The sequence below is a fragment of the Tursiops truncatus genome, chromosome 16 (assembly GCF_011762595.2).
Source record: "Tursiops truncatus isolate mTurTru1 chromosome 16, mTurTru1.mat.Y, whole genome shotgun sequence".
Classification (NCBI taxonomy): domain Eukaryota; kingdom Metazoa; phylum Chordata; class Mammalia; order Artiodactyla; family Delphinidae; genus Tursiops; species Tursiops truncatus.
This window is the reverse complement of record NC_047049.1, coordinates 61,074,113-61,096,428: the sequence shown is the minus strand read 5'-3', so window position 1 is coordinate 61,096,428 and position 22,316 is coordinate 61,074,113. Positions and strand designations below refer to the sequence as shown.

The window sequence follows — 22,316 nt, the reverse complement described above, 5'->3', positions numbered from 1 at the left end:
TATCAAAGAAGGTGATGGGGAGAGTAGGGGCCATGTTGTGGTGTAGAGAAAGGGTTCTTAACCAAGCAAGGATGTCTGTCACAATCACCTGGGGGAAGTTTTCCAAAATATATATTTCTGGGCTCCACTCTGTACTTACTAAACCTCTGGGGTGGAGTGTTCTGGAGAAAGCTCCTTGGCTGATTTTGATGCGTTCTACTGGTTCGCCCCCATTAAATCATGGTGAAGGGATTGTTATTATTAAGGAAAGAAGCACCATCCAGTGTGGGTCTGGAAATGTCTTCTTTCAGTGATAATCATTTTTAGAATGTTTCTTCTGGTATAAGTTGGTAATTAAGGACATTTAATGGGGGAAAATTATCACTGCCTAATTGACAGTTGGTTAAGTACAGTAATAGTTCTCAAAGAAGTTTTTTTCGGGGGAATGGGGGTGTGGATAGTGCCATTATGGGAAGTCTGCTTACAGAATCTTGTTCTCTTGAAGTGATTTAAGGACTGAAAGAGTTTATTATCATTGGGGAGAGCCGTGGCTAGTACTGATAGGAAAGTATCTTGTGATTGGAGCATTCTGAGTTTCCTGGACTGAGTCACTCCATCACGTCATAATCCTGGCCTCACAAAAATGTTAAGAGAATAAATCCTAAGTATAAAAAGCACTGAGATTGTGTTGAGTGGAAAATAACCTTAGTGTTAACTCCCTTCACTGCATTACAGAACCGCATTCTAAATTTAAGGAAGCCAGGAGTGAAACCACTGTAACACACTGGTTTTAAAACTGAAGGTCATGATCCATTTAGAGGGATGCAGAATCAATTTAGTGGGCCAAGCCTTTGAAAAAAGAAGGAAGAAATAGAAAAGAAATGTAAGTGTATTACAAGTAATAAGGTGTTAAGTATTATTTTGGAAATTTTTGTTTTGGTTTTATATCTTTCTGTTGCTGTGCGTGCTAGTTTGTGTTGTAAAATACATTTTTGTGGGACTGTATTGGAAAAGTTTGAAACTCTTTGGTCTAAAAAGTGACATGCCCTGGGACTTCCCCGGTGGCGCAGTGGTTGAGAATCCACCTGCCAATGCAGGGGACACGGGTTGGAGCCCTGGTCCAGGAAGATCCCACATGCCGCGGAGCAACTAAGCCCATGTGCCACAATATGGAGTCTGCACTCTAGAGCCCGTGAGCCACAACTACTGAAGCCCGTGTGCCTAGAGCCCGTGCTCCGCACCAAGAGAAGCCACCACAGTGAGGAGCCCGTGCACCACAACAAAGAGTAGCCCCCCGTTCTCCACAACTAGAGAAAGCCCACGTGCAGCAATGAAGACCCAACACAGCCAAAAAAGCCCAAACCATATGCTTAAAAAAAAAAAAAAAAAAAAAAAAAGTGGCAGGCCCCAAATTTACCAAATTTGTAGACTGCTACTATCATGTTCACGAAAGTGTCTTGCTCCCTTGAAGTGATTTGGGGGGTGAGAGGGTTCAGTGTGAGAATAGTAGGCTACCAAGCTCCCATACATTCCAGCAGCTGCCTTTTGTCTAGTAATGATTAGGATTATTGAGTACTATTTTGATGTCTTTTAGGTATCTGCTAAAACCTAAATCTTTAGATTGAAGTGGGATGAATAAAAAGAGAAAGTCTGGTTACTTTATTCATCCTTATTTGACAGTAGCTTCTTCAAAGTAGTTAATATTTTAAATCTTCACACTAAAGTTGATATTTTTTCCTTTAATATTATACTTTTAAAAGATTTATGGTATTCTTACTATCATTTTATATACATTCATTGGGCAAAGTATTTTGTTTTTTTCCTCTAGGGGAATACATTTCCAATTTTATAGAAGTGTGAAGGAAAGAATGCTTTTTTTTGTGGAAGTTTTACCAAAACTACTTTTCTATTAAGCAAATATTGGAGATAAACAGCCACAAACACCCACACATACCCACAGACACACATGTACACAGACACTTTATTTTGTGAATATTCTGTGTCCCTTCTAGATAAAGAAATGAAGGCACAGGTGGGTGAAATAATTTGCCTGGAGTTGCACAATAAGCTAGTGGCCTTCATAGATGACCACTTATGGTTCTTGTATTTCCAGAGACACAATGTAGAGATTAAGTTGAAATAGACAGAAGCCTAAGTATTGTAATTATAAATAAATATGCAAGTGTATATAGACAAAATATATTTCTATAAGAAGAAAGATGCGGTGGGAAATAGTAATTGTAATTATATTAAGTTCTCGTGCCATCTCTGTCTAGATGTTTTTTCTGTAGTCATGACCTAGCAGTACAATTTTGGTTTGTTGTATGTTACCATATATCCAAGGTATATTCTGCCAGGAGCATAAATTGTGGAAAGAAAATTCTTGGGATAGCACTGGATTGTAATGTGTTTAGTGATCCTCTGCCTGTGACACTGAGAATGAAGAATTGAAAGAGTACTAAATACTGGCAGGAGGCGTGGGTTCCTACTCTCCACTCTGACACAAGCCCGTCTGCATGAGCTGAGTGAGGTACGCCGTGCTGCTTCGGGGCCTCTGTAAAATGAAAATGTGGGCTTGATCTCTAAAGTTCTCTTCAACATTTAGATTGTATACTTCCCCAGGGCTGGACTATTGCATCAGAACCCAGCCTGGGGTTGCTGCTGGTTGCAAGGCCCCAAGGAACTGCCTCATCCTTTTTTTCCAAGGAGATAGCACACGTTACCCCACAGAGCCCTATAGTGCAGCGAGTTGTCAGTGTTGTGAGGTGCTTCTTTGTTGGGACTGAGCCTAGGTTGTTTGTAGTAACCTAGAAGAACCTTGGAATGAGGCCAGGAGATATAATTTCTGTGACCCACTGGTTGCCCATTCAAAAAGCTTGCTAGGACCCCTCCAAGTACAGTATCATTCTGTCACTGGAGTAAGAGAATATAGAAATCTCCTTGAGAGGTGTTTCTCTATATCTCCTCTTAAGGAGATATATTCAAGGACTCCCATTATCTTCTCATAGCAATTACAAAGAAAATATACTTTTGCTGAATATAATTTTGTAAATGTTAGCAAGGAATGCCTTCATATCGTAATAGGCTTTTTAAAAATGGAAGTAGTTTGCATGTGCTGATTCTTTGCTCTTTCCCTAATACTAGTTGTGTTACTCGTTTGTTTAGTCAGTGCTGTGATAATATCTACAGTCATCTTTTGCAATTGGTAACCTCTATTTTCTGGGTGAACCAGGAACTAGAATCACCAGAGGAAAAGCTGATCTGTATGATTGTTCTTCCGTCATCCCATTCATACACACCATTCAACCGTTTGGTTTGATCACAGCTTTAACACTAGAAGATTCTCTATAATAGTTGAAATTATGACATACCTTCAATGATGGTAGACTCCTCTGGTCTTTCTCTGGTCTCGACCAGCACTGCCACTGCTGTGCAGGATTGAGATTGTTGATAGCAACAGTGGGCTCTAGGGAATGGCCACCAAGAACTATGAGGGGGTTGCAGATAAACTGTGTTTCCATGGATAGCCCTCTGGGAACCCAGTACTTGTCTAATGCTAATTACCTTATACTGCATCCTAATTGCTAAGTGTATAAATGCTTTCAACAAACATTAGTTGAGCACCCGTCCTCCTTCTGAGCTTTCATGCTGCTCCTCGAACATTGCATGTAGATATCCAACAGGAACATAAACCTACGGCAATATCTTGTTCTCAGAATCTCCTCTACCATCTTCAGCTTCCCTTCCTCTTCTAGTCTGCCATGGTTAATGCTGTCACCACTAAGCCAGTCTCTCAAACTTGAAAATCTGGAATTATCTGTATTTTTCCCACTCCATACTTTCTATATCTAATAAGTTATCAAACACTGTTCTAAAAATGTTGTTCAAATCCATACCATGTTTTGGCCCAGATACCATACTGCTTAAGGTGAAACCCAGTTTATTTCTCCCCAGGACATTTTTTAAAATTAATTAATTAATTAAATTTATTTATTATTTTTGGCTGTATTGGGTCTGTTGCTGTGCGCGGGCTTTGTCTAGTTGCGGTGAGCGGGGGCTACTCTTTGTTGTGGTGCATGGGCTTCTTATTGTAGTGGCTTCTCTTGTTGCGGAGCACAAGCTCGAGGTGCGCGGGCTTCAGTAGTTGTGGCACAGGCGCACGGGCTTAGCTGCTCCGCGGCATGTGGGATCTCCCCGGACCAGGGCTAGAACCCAGGTCCCCTGCATTGGCAGGCGGATTCTTAACTGCGGCACCACCAGGGAAGCCCCTCCCCTGGACTATTTCAACAGTCCTCTTAACTAAAATTTTTGTCTCTGATTTCTGTCCTCCTTCTATTCCTTTCCCATGAAGTTATCTTAAAAAAAAAAAAAATTGCTCTCCTGATTAATACCCATACCTTTCATTTTGTTTTTGTTGTTCTGCTATTTGCTTTCTTCTTCTTTTTTTTTTAACTCAACATCGTGTTCTGGTAATTTTTCCATGTGGTTCATTTAAATCTGTCTTTTTTAAAATATATAAATTTATTTATTTATGTATATATTTTTTATTTTTGGCTGCATTGGGTCTTCGTTGCTGCGCACGGGCTTTCTCTAGTTGGGGCGAACGGGGGCTACTCTTTGTTGTGGTGCACAGGCTTCTCACTGCGGTGGCTTCTCTTGTTGTGGAGCATGGGCTCTAGGTGTGCGGGCTTCAGTAGTCGTGGCTCACGGGCTCTAGAGCGCAGGCTCAGTAGTTGTGGCGCACGGGCTTAGTTGCTCTGCGGCATGTGGGATCTTCCCAGACCAGGGCTCGAACCCGTGTCCCCTGCACTGGCAGGCGGATTCTTAACCACTGCGTCACCAGGGAAGTCCATAAATCTGTCTTCTTTTTAATGCTGCATAGTATGGGTACATAAAATGTATATATTATAGTTTATTTAACCATTTATCAATGGACAGTCATTTATATTTTTTCTTTTGCTGTTACAAAGAATACTGAAGTGAAAGTCCTTGAACATGTACATAGGTGCAATTATATAGATATCAAAAAGAATTTCTGGGTAAAAATGAATATACATTTAAAATGTTAATAGATACTGACAAAGCACTTTACAAAAAGTACCTATCAATTTATACTTCCAATCTCTATGCGTTTTTTTTCCCAAGACCATTTAAAATCTGGACCTAGTGTATTTCTCCCAGCCTCAGTTCTCTTGTAACTTGATGTGTTCACTCATTTACTTGGTCACTGTCAAGCCACTCTCCAAGCTTTTATTCAGTACAGATTGTTTGCCAGGCACCATGCTATATGTTGAGGATTTAGTGCTGGAGAAGACAGATATGGTCTCTGCCCTCATCTAGCCTGTGCTCTTACTACACAGACCTTTTTGCCATTCTCAGACTCTTTTTATGCATTTGCAGCTATTATTCTGTCTTCCTGGTATGACTTTTTTTTCTTTTAATTTTTCTGCCTAGAGAATTTTTTTGATCATTGTTAGATTTTATCCTCTGTCATATCTTCCTAATCTCCCCTCAGGTAGAGTTAGATAGGCCTTCCTTAGTGGTCTCTCTTAGCACTTCATTTACAACCTTTTTATAGTGTTTATCCTGAAGAGTTCCAGTTACTTGTTTATATATGTGTGTGCCCATGTGTGTCTGCATGTGTATGTATGAACCTCTCTCATTAGATTGTAAGCTCAGTAAGGGCAAGAACTTAGCATATATACCTTAATGTTCCCCCAGCTGAATGCCTTAAACACTGGAGAAGCTTCATAAATGTTGAATAAGTGAGTGAATGGCAAACTGAAGATGAACTTATTTTGTACAGGGCACTCGGTGGCTTGTGAATATGACTGGGATCCGGTCAGTCTTCAGGGACCTAATCATGTTGTAAAGGAGATGAGAAACAGATGAGTAGACTGCAAGGCACATTGTGATCAGCTCTGTGTAGAGGCACAAATGAATGTTTGATGAGAATTTAATGGGGGAGATTAATTCTCATGAGTTGGGTATTCTGGTAACTTCAGGGGAGAGGATTTTTTCTTGCTTGTGCTATGTATTGTGAGGGATACACATAGTGATAAGATATGGTTCCTGGCTATAAGAGTTTTCGTCAAATAGGGCCTTAGAGCAGAGATTGGCAGGCTATGGCCTACGGGCCAAATCTGGCCTGCTGCTTGTTTTTGTATAGCCCATGAGCTAAAATGATATTTTAACTTGAAATTGTTTTTATAAAAAGAATATTTTGTGATATGTGAAATTACATGAAATTCAAATTTTAGCATCTGTAATTAAATTTTGTTGGAACACAGCCACGTTCATTTCTTTACCCACTATTTTGTGACTGTGTTTGCGCTACAGCAGCAGAGTTGAGTAGTTGTGACAGAGACTTTTGGCCTGCAGCGCCTAAAATACTTACTATCTGGCCTTTTACGGAAACAGTCTGCTGCCTTTTGTGTTAGAGGTAGGGAAAGATTCAAGTAGAGAAGAAGAGAAAGACATTCATATTGAGAAGATTAGTTGAGTGGGACAGTGAATACTGCAGTCATCTAGAAACTTTAGAGCTGAAATGATGATCTAGCTTAACCTTTTATTTATTTATTTTATTTATTTTTGGCTGCGTTGGGTCTTCGTTGCTGTGTGCGGGCTTTCTCTAGTTGTGGTGAGCTGGGGCTACTCTTCATTGTGGTGAGCTGGGGCTACTCTTCATTGCGGTGCGCGGGCTTCTCATTGCGGTGGCTTCTCTTGTCGAGCATGGGCTCTAGGTGCGCAGGCTTCAGTAGTTGTGGCATGCGGGCTCAGTAGTTGTGGCTCCTGGGCTCTAGAGTGCTGGCTAAGTAGTTGTGGTGCATGGGCTCAGTAGTTGTGGCTCGCGGGCTCTAGAACACAGGCTCAGTAGTTGTGGTGCATGGGCTTAGTTGCTCCATGGCATGTGGGATCTTCCCGGACCAGGGCTCGAACCTGTGTCCCCTGCATTGGCAGGTGGATTCTTAACCACTGCACCACCAGGGAAGTCCAATTAACCTTTTATTTTACAGATAGAAGATCAAAAACGCTGTCAAAGTCCACTTGTCTGTTAAGGGGCAGTGTGCACTGGAGTTCCTAGCGCAGAAGCAGGATGATAAGATTATTGCTGGGGTAGGGCCAGATCATGAGTGGCCTTGCCCTTGAAAAATGAGTTGAAGAGCAAACTAAGAATAGACTTCCTTTCTCTCTTTGAATGTAATATTTCTTTTTTCTTTTGTATTTCTAGAAGGCCTTTGAGCCCTACTTCGAGATTTTGCAAGTGTATTCCACAAAGGCCAAGAATTATGTAAACGGGCATTGCAGCAAGTATGAGCCCTGGCAGCTAATTGCATGGAGTGTCGTGTGGACTCTGCTGATAGTCTGGGTATACGAGTTTATCTTCCAGCCAGAGAGTAAGTATACTGTCCCCCCCTGTAAAGATACAGTGGAGTTACACTAGCTTTGGAACTGATGGCTAAGGGACTGTACTAATTTCTTGTCTGGTTGGTTTGGTTGTGATTTTTAAAATCTGTTTAAATAGAAAGGACATTGCCTTCTGACTGGTAAAAGTTTAATAGGACTTGTGTAACTGTAACTGTTACATTGATTTTTTCTGGATTTGCAGTTTACATTAAAACCCCTGAGAGATTAGTCCTGGTAAGGATCCACAGAGTGTGGCTTAAACTCTCTTCACTTTCAGCTTCTTGCCTAGAACATAATTGTGTCACCTGGAGTTCCCCAAGCATGAGTTTATTGCTTTCATTTTAGGCCATTGTTTCAATAAAGATTATGTGACATTGGAACAGCACTCATGCAGTGACCATTGGAATGTCTGCTGTGTGTCAGGCACTGCCAGGCTCTAGGGATCTATACATGTAATACAGGGTCCGTGTCCTGTTGGAGTTGAACCTCTGCTGTCAGGGGACAGTACACTTTGAGCTTCCTGGGTAGTGACTCTGGGAGCCAGACTGACATGGGAAGAGGAGGCTGCTTCTCAGGGAGTGTGGAAGATGAGATGGCTATTAGTGATCAGTTTGAACATCCTCCATCCTTCCTCAGATCCTGCCCACACTCCCTGCACCCCTCCCAACCTCCCAACCGCCTGGTTGTGTGGTACCTCCTTACAAATTCTTTTCCCCTGCAGGCTGTGTTTTGTAAGTAAATGGTAGGAGAGGTGGTGGGTGCTCTGTACACTCCCCTGCACCCCTTCCTCACCCTTAGTACGGTATCTGAGTTAATAATATTGATGAGAGTTGCTTGCCATTTCTCATTTGTTTAAAATTTCCATAACTATTTGCTTCCCCGATAACATCCGTTTGAAGGGGCTCTTTAACAGAATACTGTTTCTGCTTTTCTGCCTCTTCCCCCAGAAAAGTCAACTGAGAGGCCAGATTCTGTTTCCTCTCTTTACCATGCAGACAGCCATCCAGCTGTTCTAGTAACATTGCCGGGTTATGGCGGAGTCAACATTGCACTTAGTTAACATGGAAATGAGACGTGACTGCCCTGTCTGAAGTTTAGCTCACTCCAGCTTTAAAAACCCTGTCCTCAATTTCTGCTCCTAGTCCGTGCAAGATTTTCTCATAAACTCTGACAAATTAGACAGACTAACCCTTGTGCTTCGTTTGCTCCATGGTTTGGAAACGGACGCAACCCCTGTCTCTTCTGCTCAGGCTTATTCCTTTCCTGGGAAGCATGTGATTCAGTGCTGCCCACCATCCTGTCCGATTCCAGAGGCCTCTAAGGAGTAGCAGTAAATGGACTTCTCTTTTTTTTATTGTGATAGAATATACATAACATAAAATTGATCATTTTACCCATTTTTAAGTGGACAGTTCAGTGACGTTAAGTACATTCACATTGTTGGGCAGCCATCGCCACCATCCTTCTCTAGAACTCTCTCACCATTGTAAGTTCCGTACCCATTAAACACAAACTTCCCACGACTCCCTCTCCCCGGCTTCTGGCAGCCACCATTCTGTGCACCTTTCCTTTTAAGATGGTGCATTTGTAAATCCAAACTAAGGCCAGAGATCTTGAGGTTTATGTTTCTTTACTGTGATTAGTATTAGCTTTAGGTTTTCACTTCTGTTTTCCATTGTGCAGCCCTCGGTGCCCGTGTGCATTTTGCTTAACCGGTAGTTGAAGCAAAGCCGTCTTAGGTCTCAGGTACTTACTTGCCTTTAGCGTTCAAAAAAGAATGTGCTGGCTTCTGAGTACACCATGAGAAAATTAATAGGAGCAGTGTGTTAATGGTATGTGGCATCTGAATCTCTGTGAACTCCAAGCCATTGTGGTTGTTTTATTTTTAATAACATTTTTTCTTATTATAAAAGCAGTACATGTTCATTGTATAAAATTAGGCAATGTAGCTAAACCATAAGAAAAAAATTCAAATCTTATTACCTAGAGACAACCACCATTTATGTATCTGTATCTCTTTCTGTATCTGAATCTGCTTGAATCATATAAAATGTAGTTTTTGTCGGTCGAAAATTGTTGAATATTGGCAATTTCATATTGCTTTAATACACATACACAAACAACACATTTTTTATTTTGTAACTTCCAACTTGAATTTTAGACACAGATAGAAATGTCTTCCCGCCAGAGATTGGAGGTAATTTTGATAGAACTGCCGATTTCTTCAGCACCTTGCTCATGTAGAAGTATTCCACGTATTACTGAACATCCAGTCACTTTTAGTATATTGCCTTAGAGGAGTCTAAGGTCCGTTTAGTGATAAATTTTGCTGATCTTCAAATTCCGGGTACCCTTCTGAGGGGGGAGGGTAATTGCGGAACACAGGACAGACACGGGTAGATAAGAAATGGAGGCGGCAGGAGGGTGGGACGGGGCAGGGCTGGAGCCCTCTAAGGTGTGATCTCTCCTTTAATCCTGCTCCATCCTTACTAACTCATGTTGACTTAAACTGTGGGACTGTCTGCAGTTCATCAACAGAAATCTGAGTTCTGTGGTAGGAGGAGGTTTCTAGCCATGGCACCTTGGGCAACACCCTTAAGCCTGGTGGCCTGTTTCCTCACAGTAAAATGAGCATAATAATACTGCTTTACCCAGTCTCAAAGAGTGATGGGAGGATCGAGTGGCATAAGTGGTGTGAAAGGAATTTGTAAACTGTAAAGAGCCAAGCATTGTCGTTCTTACACTGGCATTTCTTATTGTATTACCTTAAAACATTCTCGTTACCTTTTTTTCCTGTACCTCTGGGAAATTTTGCTTTTGAGATTCTCTTTTGAGGTCTTGACCACATAATCTTTTCATTCTCAATTTCTCCATCTCTGGTCTGTATTCTGTTCTTTTTACCCTGTACCATATTATCTCACAGCTTCCACAAAATTCGTTTACTCTTTTCTCCTCCACCTGTGGTCACATCAATGTACTTTTGGACACCTGACTCAGCTTGCTGATTTCTAGACCTCTTTCTACCTCATTAATTAATTACTTCATCTGTTAAATAAGGAAGTTGTTCTGAATCTTTACAGCTTTAACATTGTTAGAAATAATCAAATAACAAGCAGCTTAACTATCCAACACTAAGTTATGCTCATTTGATGGACTACTGTGGTAACACTGAAAAATACGTTTAGGAAGAATTTTTAATAATGTAGAAAATGCTGTAAATGAGAAGGGGGTATGACATTGTACATACAGTAAGATCTCAGGACTGAAAGGAGATACTCCAAAATTTAAACAAAAAGTAACAGTGGTTTCAGTCCCTTTGTCTTAGTCAGTCTGTGTCTTAGATAGTGGGTTTTGTCCCAGACATTTACAGAGTGTTGACCTCAGTGCTAGGCACTTAGGGATGCAACCTAAGCAAAAACAACTAGTAAAGATGCAAGGCATCATATAATAAATACCCAAAAAAGGTACAGACACATTCTTTGGCTGTTGAAAGCACCTTCTGGCCAAGGAAATTGGATTTCCCAGATCTCCTAGGAAAGCAGTGAAGTGCATTCAGTTCATGCCTTGTATCTTTGCAGAAAGCCTACGTGTAGATTCCTTAGAAACTCACTTGGGTTAACTGAAAATTCCTGTTGTGCATCTGAAGCAGTGTAGGGGCCTGGGAATCTAGGACTAGAAAAACAAAGACTTCAGTTAAATCCCCGCGCCATCACCGATCTGATCTGTGGCCTTGAGCAAGTTAATGCTTTGATCCTTAGCTGCCCTTGGATAGTAGGTAGTGCCTTCTTTGCCAACCTCAGAATCTTGTTGTCAGTCAGTTGAGATATACTGAAGTGAATTCATTAAAAGGCACGACTGTCTATTTAGATGCCATGTATTTATAACTATTGTAATTGATAGGATCAGAATTCCATATTTGTCCTGTGTACTGCCCAACAGAATGGAGTCTGATTGGTGTCCGTGATATTTGAAGGCCTTTTTAGGTCCAGAAAATGTTGGGATGTGTGTTGGATGAGAGACTGGAGCATAGATCCTGAAGAAAAGCACCGGTTGGGCATTTGTTTTGAGGGAGGGGAGAGAAATGTTGGGCATCCGGAAACCTTGGGAAGGTAAGGAGCTCTGCAATATACTTGACCCAGCAATTCTCTTTCTGGGAATTTATCCTGTAGGTATACTGTCACGTACACATACGGTGTGTGTTACAAGGTTAGCTATTTCAGCATGGTTTGTGATAGCAAATATTAGAAACAACCTAAGTTTCCATCAGGAAAGGGCAGGTTAAATAAACATCCATCTAATGGAATACTCTACAGGTATAAAAATGAATGGGGAAGCACAGATCTTTAAGAGAATATTGCTAAGTAGAAGAACAAGGTCTAGTACAGTGCTGGAGAATGCTACCTTTTGTGTAAAAGAGACAAATAAGAACATACCTCTATTCTTACTTGTATATGCATAAAGAAATTCTAGAAGGGTATCTAGAAACTAGTAGTAATATTAACCTGGGGGTAGGATGAGGGTCTGGGGGATAGATGAGAGAGTGTGTGTGTTTATTTTTTTATTTTTGAACCATGTAAATGTATTACTTATTCAAAAATTAAAAGGTTTTTTAAAAAAGGAAAGAAACTACCTTTGCCATCTGAGGGCAGGTGACATTGTGGAGGACATGTTGAATAGTTCATACATTATGACTATCAGGTCATATAATATGTGGAAATTTATTTGGATAATAGAACCATTTGTTTCTTTTAGGTTTATGGTCAAGGTTTAAAAAGAGATGTTTTAAGCTTATCCGGAAGATGCCTATTATTGGTCGTAAGGTAAGCAGAATCCTGTAGATTTTCCCTACCGCCTCCTACCCCCATGGTCATCAGACCTCTTTCTGTATAGTCACTGAAACTAGAAGTTCAAGGGGGCTGGGTGAGTTTTGTCCCCCACCTCCAAGAAACATTCGACAATGTCTGGAGACATTTTTGGATATCACAAGAGGAGGTGGGTGCTGTCGGCATCTAGTGGATAGGGGCCAGGGACGCTGCTGAACACCCTCCAGTGCACAGGTCAGCCTCCACAGCAGAGGACTGGCTGACTCAAAATAGCAGAAGTGCCAAGAATGGGAAGGCTGACCCAGCCCTTTCTCCAACGTATCTGACAGAAGGAGAAAGATGCTATTCAGGAGAAATTTGAAATTCGACAACCTGACAGAAGTGACATGAAGCTTTGGAGCAATATTTGGCTGAATTTAGATACTTATCAGGGATTGAGTGCTTACATGGTTTAGATCAGGGTTGACAAACATTTCCTGTGAAGGGCTAGGTATGAAGCATTTTAGACGTTGCAGGCCCTGCCATGTCTGCCACAGCTCCTCACCCCTGCCCCTTGCAGAGGGAAAGCAGTGATAGTACGATGGGTAGAGGAATGAGCCTGGCTGTGTTCCAGTGAGATTCTCTTTACAAAAACAGGCACAGGCCACATTCAGGCTATAGTTTGATTTGGCCTGTAGTTTGCTGATCCCAGGTTTAGAAACTTAGAGCAGAGCCATTCTCTTGCTCTTTGTTCATGTCTGTAGTCTAGTACATTCCCTTCACTGGATCCTCTCTATCCTCATCCACGCTCAGGATAAAACAGTCACGTCTGTGCCCTTCCCACAGCTTCTTTATCACAGGTGAACATAAACAGGGCAGGCCCCACTGCAGGCTGTAAGGAACGCATATGATCCTTGATGGCTTCATCTTCCTTGCTTCCCTGCCCTGCCCCTCAGCTTTGCTGCAAGCTTTCTTTCACTTTTGGCTTTCAGTTCCTTTTCCCCTTTCCTGACCAAACCAGGAAAGATGGCAGTTACCTTTTAGCCTTTGACTGAAGTCCATTCAGACCCCTGTGCTAAGTCTCCCAGGACTTTGTATTTTCAGGTTCATTTCCTGTGGAGAAGTGGAAGGAATAACTGGGGTGGAGAAGGAGCATGAGGGCTTTTATTTGACCTCTAATCATATTAAGTCCTAAAATTAAATCTACTTTAGTCCTTAGAAAATGAAGGGTAGGGGAGAGGGAAGATAGAAAGGATGGACTGATCACAAAGGATAATAGCTTTCCCCCATATTATTCCCTGTATTTTTTCTGCCTTTATTCATCACAGTTTTCTCCTTCAGTTTCAGATTTTGAGACAAATAAATGCTGGGGTTCCAGAACCCATTAAATGTATATGATAACAGAATTGGAAGGTACTTAGAAACTGTATAATCACCTTTCAATTTTTAGATACAGATTTTGAGGCACCGAGACAAAAGTTACTTGTTTTGAGTGAGTGTGTGTGTCCCTCTGTCATTCATTGAGCACCTGCTCAGGGTCAGGTACTATTCTGGGTGCTGGGGACACAGTGGTGAACAAGGCCAAGTCCTTCCTCCACAGAATCTATATTTCAGTACTAAGGAAAGACAGAAAATGAGTGAGTAAACAAATACATAAGAATTTCACTTGGAAATAAATGCTGTGAAGAAATTAAAATGCAGTGGACGTTCTGAGGCAAGAATTGGGGTGAGGATGTGTTTGCTGTGCTTCTAACCTGCCTCTCTCTCATTTCTGTCTGCTTTATTACAGCAGCAGCATCTATGCATGGAAGCTCAGCTTTCATAGTTCTGGTTACATTTATGCAGCATAATTCTTTATTTACAACTTAAAAAATATCTTCATGTCCATCACATGCCCTGGCATTGCCCAGGAGTGTGGACCCTGCTTCCTGCCAACGTCTGCGTGTTAGGCTTTGCAGGCGTGTTTTAAAGGAGAGGCTTTCCCTGTGGTTCCGTTGAGGGCCACGTCTGAGAAGACCCTCTTGGGTTCTAACCATCTACGGCACTTTTCATTACCTGACTTTTAGTTTCTGACTGTGATGCTAAAAATAAGCTCAGGAGAACAGGACACACACACACCCCCCATTCCCGGCCTAAGTTTGTTTTGTTCACTGTGTATCTCTGGCCCACAGTAGTAGTTCAACAAATATTTATTAAGTAAATAAGTGCATGAATGAAAGAAAATGTCTGATGAGGATGGAAACAAAATAACCATAGCTGATAAGTGATGTAGCAGAAAGGACTTCAGCTCCTCCTAGCACTTAAGAGTCAAGCAGTGCAAAGCTGTCAACCCGAGGAGACAGGTGGCAGCCTCCCTGGCTCTTCCCAGCATGTCTCGGGCTTCTGTGTGGGGATTTGTGTAGGGCCTCCAGATGCCTGGTGTGCTCTGGGCGTGCCTTGGTGAAGGAGCTCATCCCTTGCTCAAGCACCAGAATCTGTTTTACTGCTGCTTGGCCTGTTTTCTGGCTACTGTTCATGGTTCTACCTTAGTTTCTTTGGTGCACACACTGTAGCTGCTGCCAAGGGTCGAGCAAGGTCCACATACCGCCCTCAGAGAAGTGCTGACTTGGTGAGGTCGTCGTGGCAGAGGAAAAGGGTGGGGGTGGAGTAGGGAATTGAGTGTCTCTTTGACCTTCAGAGAGAAAGCTGACTTTTCAGACTTCTTAGAGACTATTGCCCAGGCCAGAAAATAGCTGAATGGTCAAAATGTCACCACACCTTTTTAAGAAAAAATACCATCCTTGTTCTGAAGCACTTGTGCAGTGCCCAGCGTTGAGCAGTTGGTTTGGTGTTGTAACTTGTTCTTCTACTCTCCACGCTGTATTCTTCTAGCTCCCTGTTAACTTTATCTTTCTTATCTTTGGAGATCCAAGATAAGTTGAACAAGACCAAGGAAGATATTAGCAAGAATATGTCATTCCTGAAAGTGGACAAAGATTACGTGAAAGCCCTGCCCTCTCAAGGAATGAGCCCGGCTGCAGTTCTGGAGAAGCTCAAAGAATACAGCTCTATGGGTACGATTCTCAGCAAATATACGCTCCCTGCTTCCTTAATGTGGCTGCTTATTTGGTCATCATTTGATGTTGGCAGAGGTTAAGAAGAGTTCATCCCGGGTGCTTCTATATTCAGGAGGGCCCACTCCCTGTCTCAAAGGCTGAATTTCGTATTTTAAAAACTGTATTTATATAGATTCATCCTTCACCCATAAAGCAGACAAATCTCGGAGATGGTGGAACTTGGTTCCATTTTCTTTTCTAAGCCGGAATAAAATAGACCGATTTGTTTTTTGGAAAGAGAAAGTATCTAATAAAATGAAATACAGATTCATTATAGAAATTGTGAAATCTGTAAAGAGGCACAGAAGAAAATAACAAGTCAGTATAACTTCATCCTCAAAAGAAACACAGATGATATATATGTATCATCTCAGAATGTTAATAGTGTCTTGTGTAATAAGCACACACACGTACGTATATGCATGAGCACGTGTGGGAAGGATAAATGAACTAATAAGTAGCTTAATGTTTAAGAGTACAGCCCGGATTCACTCAGCCTGGATTCACATCTGGTTCAGCCACTTAAAATATGGCCTTGGGTTGGTTACTTAACTTCTCTCTGCCTCTGTTTCTGTCTCTCTACAATGAGGATAATAACAATGATACTTATCTGAAAGGATAATTGTAGAGATTAAATGAGATTATGCATGTAAATATATAATACCTGGCTTATAATAAGTGCTCGATAAGTGTTAACTATTATTAACACAAACATGTTTGTTACAAATTAAGATCATATTACAAATACCTTTTAAAAATAGGCTTTTTAGTTTGGCATAATTTTAGATTTATAGAAAACTTGCAAAGATAATAGAGAGATTTCCCACATACCCCTTACCCAGCTTCTCCTGATGTTAACATCTAAGATAACCATGGTACATTTGTCAAAACTAAAAAATTAACATCGGTACAGTGCTATTAACTAAACTACAGATTCTCTTCCTGTTTCACCAGTTTTTCTATAATGTCCTTTTTCCTGTTCTAGGATCTAGTCCAGGATACCATATTACATTTTTAAATTTCTAATTGAAATCTGTTGAATTTTTGACATCAGATGGTACAAAACTCGATACAGTGCAGGATTTATATATGATATAAAGCAAGGATTAGCATTCTCTGAGGCCTGTGTATTAAAGATTTCTATGATTATGAGGGCTGGTTAGCTGCCCCATATTTCCTTCCCTTCCATTTTTAAGTCACTGTCCATTGCCATACTCTGTAGCCCCAGTAAAATAACAGGAAATAAAACCATATATCCTGCTTTTGAAATGCTGGTGACCTCTGGTCTGAAGACATACATGGCACAGACCAGTGTCCTCTAAAGAAAGAGGGAAGGTCAAACTGGCCACAACCTGGCAGATCACATGGGAATGAGGGGTTTTTCGGGATATTCACTACTCAGTCTTCTGCTCTCATTGGAACTGCAGATCTTGGCTTTGTAGAGCCCATGGCAACAGTTTTCAGTTAGGGTGCTTCTGTAATTCTCACTACCCATTTTCAATAGGGCACAGCCATGTTGTCCTAAAAGGACCTGAGACACCCACATGAACAGATTTGTTGGTATTGTAGAGTGTCTCTGGTGGGGGGGGGCACCTCAGACAGGAAGTGGAAAGTCGGACCTTACATTCTGGTCAGGAACCTGTCCTCTGAGCCTTCTCCCAGTGATGGCTGTGTTCCTGATGCTGAGTGCTGCAGCAGAGGTTGCTGGAAGCAGGTGGCTAATTCTGTATGGGTTTCCAGGCTTGTCTGAAGGAGGGGTCCCTGAGGACAGGATGCCAGTGGTTCATATCTCACCACGATTTGTCTAGTCAGGGATTCAGTTCCCTGGCTCCAGCTCTGGTGATAGATAGTTTACGGAAATTCTGCACCTTCGCCTTACTCTTTTCTGCTAACTCTGCTCATAGCAGTTCCCACACTTCCTTTGACTGGCTAGGAAGGGGGAGAAGAAGGAAGCCACTGCCAAAACAGGTCAAGCTGAGCCATACAGAGAACAGAAAAGGAGTACAGATAAAGGGAAATTGTTCTGCTGCTGGAAGGCAGCTGGGGATGGTGACATTATTATTGGACTGTCTTCACTGCACCTAGATGCTGTTAATACCTTTTCCACACTGTTGTTGATGGTAATTGTTGACCTTTCATCTTTATTTTGCTGTGATAGCTCTTTATTGGAGTTCTTTTTCTTGATTTTATGTAAGAACACCTTTGGGTTTCCACTCCAACTTGTTTTTTCTTTTGTACGCAGAGGAGTTTCTTCCTATTTCTTCTTTATTAGAACCTGTCTTCCCAAAGGCTCGTGCTTACTGATCCAGTGGTCTTCCCTTTCTCTGTAGATGTCTTGTGGCAAGAAGGGAAGGCCTCCGGAGCGGTGTACAGTGGGGAGAAGGAGCTCACTGAACTCCTTGTGAAGGTGAGCGAGTGCCCCGTACTTGCAGGGAGTGTGTGGCCCTGCCACTTTAGATTACCGCATTTTTTCCTCCTTATTTTTGTAATTAAAAAAAAATTACTTTATGAAAGTTTATTGTTAAAATAAAACTAAAGAGGTTTAGAAAGTGTCTCTTTACCCAGACATAGGCGAATATGCATAATATTGATCAAAGACATCTTCAATCTGTAAAAAAGTAAAATGTGACTTGTGTTTCCAGGCTTCACAGACGCCCTGTGTAGGAGGCAGATACTAGGGAAGGTAGTCCATCATTTGACATTATTAATGACAAGGTATATTTTGTTGGATCAGAAGAGACAAGGGATGGACACTGGGTCATAATTTCCTGTACTGCATGAGTCTCAAATCACATGATCTGAGAATGAGCAGTGGTCTCAATTATAATTCAAATAATTCTCACTTTTCGTTGCCTTTAAAATTGCCTTTAGCTTCTTCCACTTCTAATCAGATTTATTTTTTAAGCCCCACTTTGTCGTATAAAATTGGCATTGGACTGCTGGTCTCTAAGGTCTTTGTGTTTGATTATTGTAACTATGAAACTGTGCATACCTTACTAAATATTATAGGTTTTGCTCAGCTGTATCTTGACAGAATACCCTGACCTTACTTCTACGCTTAAGAATCTTTCAGTGGCTTCCCATTATCTACAGGACAAAAGTCAGGCTGCCCATGCAGCAGAAAATACAAGTCCCTTCGTGAGCCAGCTCCCACCTATTTTTTTCAGCCATTCCTGTTATTTTCCCTCATGAATACTAACCACTGCCTTTTCTCTTTACTGAGTACACCTTGCTCCTATGTTGTTTTCCTTTCCCTCCTGTTCTGAGTGATGAGTTCCTATTCATGTCTCAAGGTTCCACTGAACAGATAACCTCCAGACCACTCAGGATGTTCGTTATTCCCTCTTTAAGGCCCCTAACCCTCATGTACGTATGTACATCTGGTATCGCACTTAAAATAGTTAAAGTGCTTCGCATGCGTTACCTTATTTACTTATGGCTAGAACCCCATCAGGTAGGTACTATGATTATCCCCTTTAGCATATGAGGAAATTGAGCCTCAGAGAGGTTGTCTGACCTAAGAATACACAGCTAGAAGTGACAGGTAAAGCTAAGATTTCAAACTGGGGCTGTTTGGTGTTTTAGTCTGTGCTTTTAACCGCATTTATATTTCCTCTCTTACCACACTGTAAAATAATTTTTATGCCTGCCTGTCTCCCCCAGTATATTTTGATCTTCTTTAGATTGGGGAACATATCTTACCATTTTTCCAGTTTCTAGTGTTGTGTCTGATACCTAGAAACTTTTGTTTGTTGCATGATTCTTTTTTTTTATACAATGTAATCGTCTTCACATCTGCTTGCCTTTCTCTGCAGGCTTATGGAGATTTTGCATGGAGTAATCCACTGCATCCAGATATCTTCCCAGGACTACGTAAGATAGAAGCAGAGATTGTGAGGATGGCTTGTTCCCTATTCAGTGGGGGACCAGATTCCTGTGGATGTGTAAGTATATGCAGGTGGCATCCTATAATCTGATTTTTTTAGCTTAAAATGGAAGAGTTTATTCAAAACATTTTATTACACAAGTAATACATGATTATTGTAGGAAGATCGAGGTTAACAGCGATTTTTAAACGTTATGATTTTGTAATTCATGGAGTATCAACATTTTGGTAAATATCTTCTAGATATTTTTTCTCTTCAGTCTTTTATTTTGAAAAACTTTAAACTTACATTAAGTTGTCAGAATAGTTTAAAGAACATCCTAGATTCACTAAATATAAATATTTTGTCATATCTGCTCTCTCCTCTTTCTCTCCCTCCCTTTCTTCCACCCACCTACCTACCTGCCCACTTATCTATATAATTTTTTCAAACCATCCCATAGTTTTTTGATATACTTGTTTTGCTTGAGCTGGATGTTTATTATTTTGCTATAAATTGAATCTCAGTTGGTTTAGGAATAAAGGAAGAGGGTGTCATTGTATTTAAAGATGCACATGAGGATTCCTTCTTTCAACTGTTCTTTCCAGTAGATGTTTGTTAGTTTTCCTAAACTGTGATTGATAAACTTCTGTTGAGGTTTGGTACCACAAACTGATCTTGCCTTCTCTAGAAAAAAGTAAATTTCATCTTATCAGGATAGGTAGATTTAACCCAGAGTGCTGTAATGGTAACCTAGGGGTGCTAATCCTATCATACCAAATACTTTTGTAATCATGAGAAAGTCTGCAAATTTAATTTTGAAGGGCCCATCCCAAGACGAGAACATTTTATACTTTTTTGTTTTTTCCCAATAAGCAGCATTAGGTTTTACTTTTTTTTTTTAACATCTTTATTGGGGTATTAATTGCTTTACAATGGTGTGTTAGTTTCTGCTTTATAACAAAGTGAATCAGTTATACATATACACATGTTCCCATATCTCTTCCCTCTTGCTTCTCCCTCCCTCCCTCCCTCCCTATCCCACCCCTCCAGGCGGTCACAAAGCACCAAGCTGATCTCCCTGTGCTATGCGGCTGCTTCTCACTAGCTATCTACCTTATGTTTAGCTTTGTCACAGCTCACCCTTCCCCCTCCCCATATCCTCAAGTCCGTTCTCTAGTAGATTTGTGTCTTTATTCCTGTCTTACCCCTAGGTTCTTCATGACATTTTTTTTCTTAAATTCCATATATATGTGTTAGCATACTGTATTTGTCTTTCTCTTTCTGACTTACTTCACTCTGTATGACAGACTCTAGGTCTATCCACCTCATTACAAATAGCTCAATTTCCTTTCTTTTTATGGCTGAGTAATATTCCATTGTATATATGTGACACATCTTCTTTATCCGTTCATCCGATGATGCGCACTTAGGTTGTTTCCATCTCCGGGCTATTGTAAATAGAGCTGCAATGAACATTTTGGTACATGACTCTTTTTGAATTATGGTTTTCTCAGGGTATATGCCCAGTAGTGGGATTGCTGGGTCATATGGTAGTTCTATTTGTAGTTTATTTTTTTTTATTTATTTTTATTTTTTTATTTTTATTTGTAGTTTTTTAAGGAACCTCCATACTGTTCTCCATAGTGGCTGTACCAATTCACATTCCCACCAGCAGTGCAAGAGTGTTCCCTTTTCTCCACACCCTCTCCAGCATTTATTGTTTCTAGATTTTTTGATGATGGCCATTCTGACCGGTGTGAGATGATATCTCATTGTAGTTTTGATTTGCATTTCTCTAATGATTAATGATGTTGAGCATTCTTTCATGTGTTTTTTGGCAGTCTGTATATCTTCTTTGGAGAAATGTCTATTTGGGTCTTCTGCCCATTTTTGGATTGGGTTGTTTGTTTTTTGTTATTGAGCTGCATGAGCTGCTTGTAAATTTTGGAAATTAATCCTTTGGTAGTTGCTTCATTTGCAAATATTTTCTCCCATTCTGAGGGTTGTCTTTTGGTCTTGTTTATGGTTTCCTTTGCTGTGCAAAAGCTTTGAAGTTTCATTAGGGCCCATTTGTTTATTTTTGTTTTTATTTCCATTTCTCTAGGAGGTGGGTCAAAAAGGATCTTGCTGTGATTTATGTCATAGAGTGTTCTGCCTATGTTTTCCTCTAAGAGTTTGATAGTTTCTGGCCTTACATTTAGGTCTTTAATCCATTTTGAGCTTATTTTTGTGTATGGTGTTAGGGAGTGATCTAATCTCATACTTTTACATGTAGCTGTCCAGTTTTCCCAGCACCACTTATTGAAGAGGCTGTCCTTTCTCCACTGTACATTCCTGCCTCCTTTATCAAAGATAAGGTGACCATATGTGCGTGGGTTTATCTCTGGGCTTTCTATCCTGTTCCACTGATCTATCTTTCTGTTTTTGTGCCAGTACCATACTGCCTTGATTACTGTAGCTTTGTAGTATAGTCTGAAGTCAGGGAGCCTGATTCCTCCAGCTCCGTTTTTCTTTCTCAAGATTGCTTTGGCTATTTGGGGTCTTTTGTGTTTCCATACAAATTGTGAAATTTTTTATTCTAGTTCTGTGAAAAATGCCAGTGGTAGTTTGATAGGGATTGCATTGAATCTGTAGATTGCTTTGGGTAGTATAGTCATTTTCACAATGTTGATTCTTCCAATCCAAGAACATGGTATATCTCTCCATTTACTTTTAAGTTGGCACCATGAAAAATCAACATGTTCAAATACTCAGTAGCTAACAAAACTGGTATTCCTGGCATTCATTTTCCCCCCAAAAGTTCCAAAACTGTTACAAACCAGCCATAATCTAGCAGTGGGTTCCCTTATGGCATTTAGCTGAATGGGATGATGTAGAGGGGAGATGCCAGTATACGTACAGTACGTGGGTATTCTTCTGTGCCATTAGACTCTTTATGAACTTTTTTTTTTTAAGCCTCACTAAATATTTTTTTAAATAATTTCTTCTGAAGATCAGTTGCTCAGTTTACTTTTTTTTTTAATGGAGTATAGTTGCTTTACAGTGTTGTGTTAGTTTCTGCTGTACAACGAAGTGGATCAGCTATATGTATACCTATATCCCCTCCCTCTTGGACCTCCCTTCCACCCCCCACCCCGCCGAATCCCACCCATCTAGGTCATCAC

General features: G+C 40.8%; 2 protein-coding genes across 5 annotated transcripts in view; one reads left to right on the top strand and one right to left on the bottom strand.

Annotated features, from left to right (window-relative positions):
- The window catches only part of SGPL1 (sphingosine-1-phosphate lyase 1), a 58,268-nt gene that overhangs the window by 21,126 nt on the left and 14,826 nt on the right, over positions 1 to 22,316 (top strand). For 2 of the 3 annotated variants that reach the window (XM_073793711.1, XM_033842468.2), the window contains exons 3-7: positions 7,211 to 7,376; positions 12,139 to 12,206; positions 15,094 to 15,241; positions 17,614 to 17,690; positions 19,099 to 19,227. In XM_073793711.1, coding sequence (XP_073649812.1) covers positions 7,211 to 7,376; positions 12,139 to 12,206; positions 15,094 to 15,241; positions 17,614 to 17,690; positions 19,099 to 19,227 — 588 coding nt within the window. Of the gene's footprint in view, positions 1 to 7,210; positions 7,377 to 11,375; positions 11,496 to 12,138; positions 12,207 to 15,093; positions 15,242 to 17,613; positions 17,691 to 19,098; positions 19,228 to 22,316 lie in introns of those variants that run through there. The other variant, XM_033842469.2, reaches the window with a different exon arrangement.
- The window catches only part of PCBD1 (pterin-4 alpha-carbinolamine dehydratase 1), a 67,383-nt gene continuing 49,576 nt past the window's right edge, over positions 4,510 to 22,316 (bottom strand). Inside the window, exons 4-5 of one of the 2 annotated variants that reach the window (XM_073793722.1) lie at positions 13,226 to 13,301; positions 4,510 to 4,853 (exon numbers count right to left, since the gene is read on the bottom strand). In XM_073793722.1, coding sequence (XP_073649823.1) covers positions 13,251 to 13,301 — 51 coding nt within the window. In that variant the 3' untranslated portion in view covers positions 4,510 to 4,853; positions 13,226 to 13,250. Of the gene's footprint in view, positions 4,854 to 7,371; positions 11,059 to 13,225; positions 13,302 to 22,316 lie in introns of those variants that run through there. The other variant, XM_033842473.1, reaches the window with a different exon arrangement.